The following is a 1,271-nucleotide window of genomic DNA, read 5'->3' on the forward strand; positions in this document are numbered from 1 at the left end:
CCCCGAGAAGGCCAGCGGAGCTGGGGCAGGGTCTGGAGCACGATGTGCTGAGGAGCGGCTGAGGGACCTGCGGGGGCTGAGGCTGGAGCAAAGGAGGCTCCGGGGAGACCTTCTCTGGGAGACCAAACTCCCTGGCAGGAGGGTGCAGCCAGGGGAGGTCGGTCTTTTCTCCCCAGGAACAAGAGACAGGACGAGAGGAACGGGCCTCCAGTTGCCCCAGGGGAGGTTGAGGTTGTCCCTGAGGAGCCGTTTCTGTCCCGTTGGGGTTGTCCTGGGCTGGCCCAGGCTGCCCAGGGCAGTGGTGGAGTCCCCATTCCTGGAGGGGTTTCCCGGCGGTGCTGGGGAATGGGGGGACTCGAGGAGCTTAATGCTTTTTTCCAACCCAAACAGTTCCATCATTCTGTGGTTTATGTACCCCCTCACACCAGCACATCCCAGTTTCTGCTCCCCCCAGCAGTGGGCAGACAGTTTCCCAGCCAGCTTTGGAAATCAAGCCCCAGCACCAAGCGCTTGCCCGCGAGGCCACGTGAAGCAGGCAGCCAGCACTGCCCCGCTGCAGCGGCTGGGATGCTTTTTTCCAACCCAAACAGTTCCATCATTCTGTGGTTTATGTACCCCCTCACACCAGCACATCCCAGTTTCTGCTCCCCCCAGCAGTGGGCAGACAGTTTCCCAGCCAGCTTTGGAAATCAAGCCCCAGCACCAAGCGCTTGCCCGCGAGGCCACGTGAAGCAGGCAGCCAGCACTGCCCCGCTGCAGCGGCTGGGAAAGGCACAAGGGACCCGGACACGATGCGGGAGAGTCCGTACCGTGGGAATCCTGACCGCACGTGAAGGCCGTCCACGTTCTGGCTGACCAGGAATTTCAGGATGCCGACTCTCTGCAGCCCCAGCAGCGCCATGTGAGTCTTGGAGGGCCTGGCGTTCTCAAAGGTGGTGTCAAATTTGGGGGAGAGCCCCTTCTCTTCCATAGTCCAGACCCCATTGGGCCCCCTGCGGCAGCGGGACAGGAAGAGCGAGAACTGAGAGCTCAGGCTCTGCGGAGACGGTTCTAACAGCACCCCGAGCCCTGTCAACGGCGGGTGCGCAAGGCGCCACTAAGCGAAGGTCGTGGATCACCAGCGATTTTTGCAGAGCGCACGAAGGGCTTCTGGGGGCATGGCTTAACGTGACATGGACAGGCACGAGGGAAAGGGGGATTTCAGCTGGAGGATGGAGCGGGTCTGGCTGCGGTAGCGGGAAGCACAGGCCAGAGCTTTACAAGCTGGTACC

General features: G+C 61.9%; 1 protein-coding gene across 1 annotated transcript in view; it reads right to left on the reverse strand.

Moving 5' to 3' along the window:
* The window catches only part of SIRT6 (sirtuin 6), a gene marked incomplete at its 5' end in the record, with an annotated part of 5,441 nt that overhangs the window by 3,866 nt on the left and 304 nt on the right, over window positions 1-1,271 (reverse strand). The window contains one exon of the mRNA XM_010141157.1: window positions 810-992. Within this exon, the coding sequence (XP_010139459.1) occupies window positions 810-992 (183 nt within the window). The remainder of the gene's footprint in view (window positions 1-809; window positions 993-1,271) is intronic.

Source organism: Buceros rhinoceros, unplaced genomic scaffold (assembly GCF_000710305.1).
Source record: "Buceros rhinoceros silvestris isolate BGI_N320 unplaced genomic scaffold, ASM71030v1 scaffold21578, whole genome shotgun sequence".
In the NCBI taxonomy this organism is placed as follows: Eukaryota; Metazoa; Chordata; class Aves; order Bucerotiformes; family Bucerotidae; genus Buceros; species Buceros rhinoceros.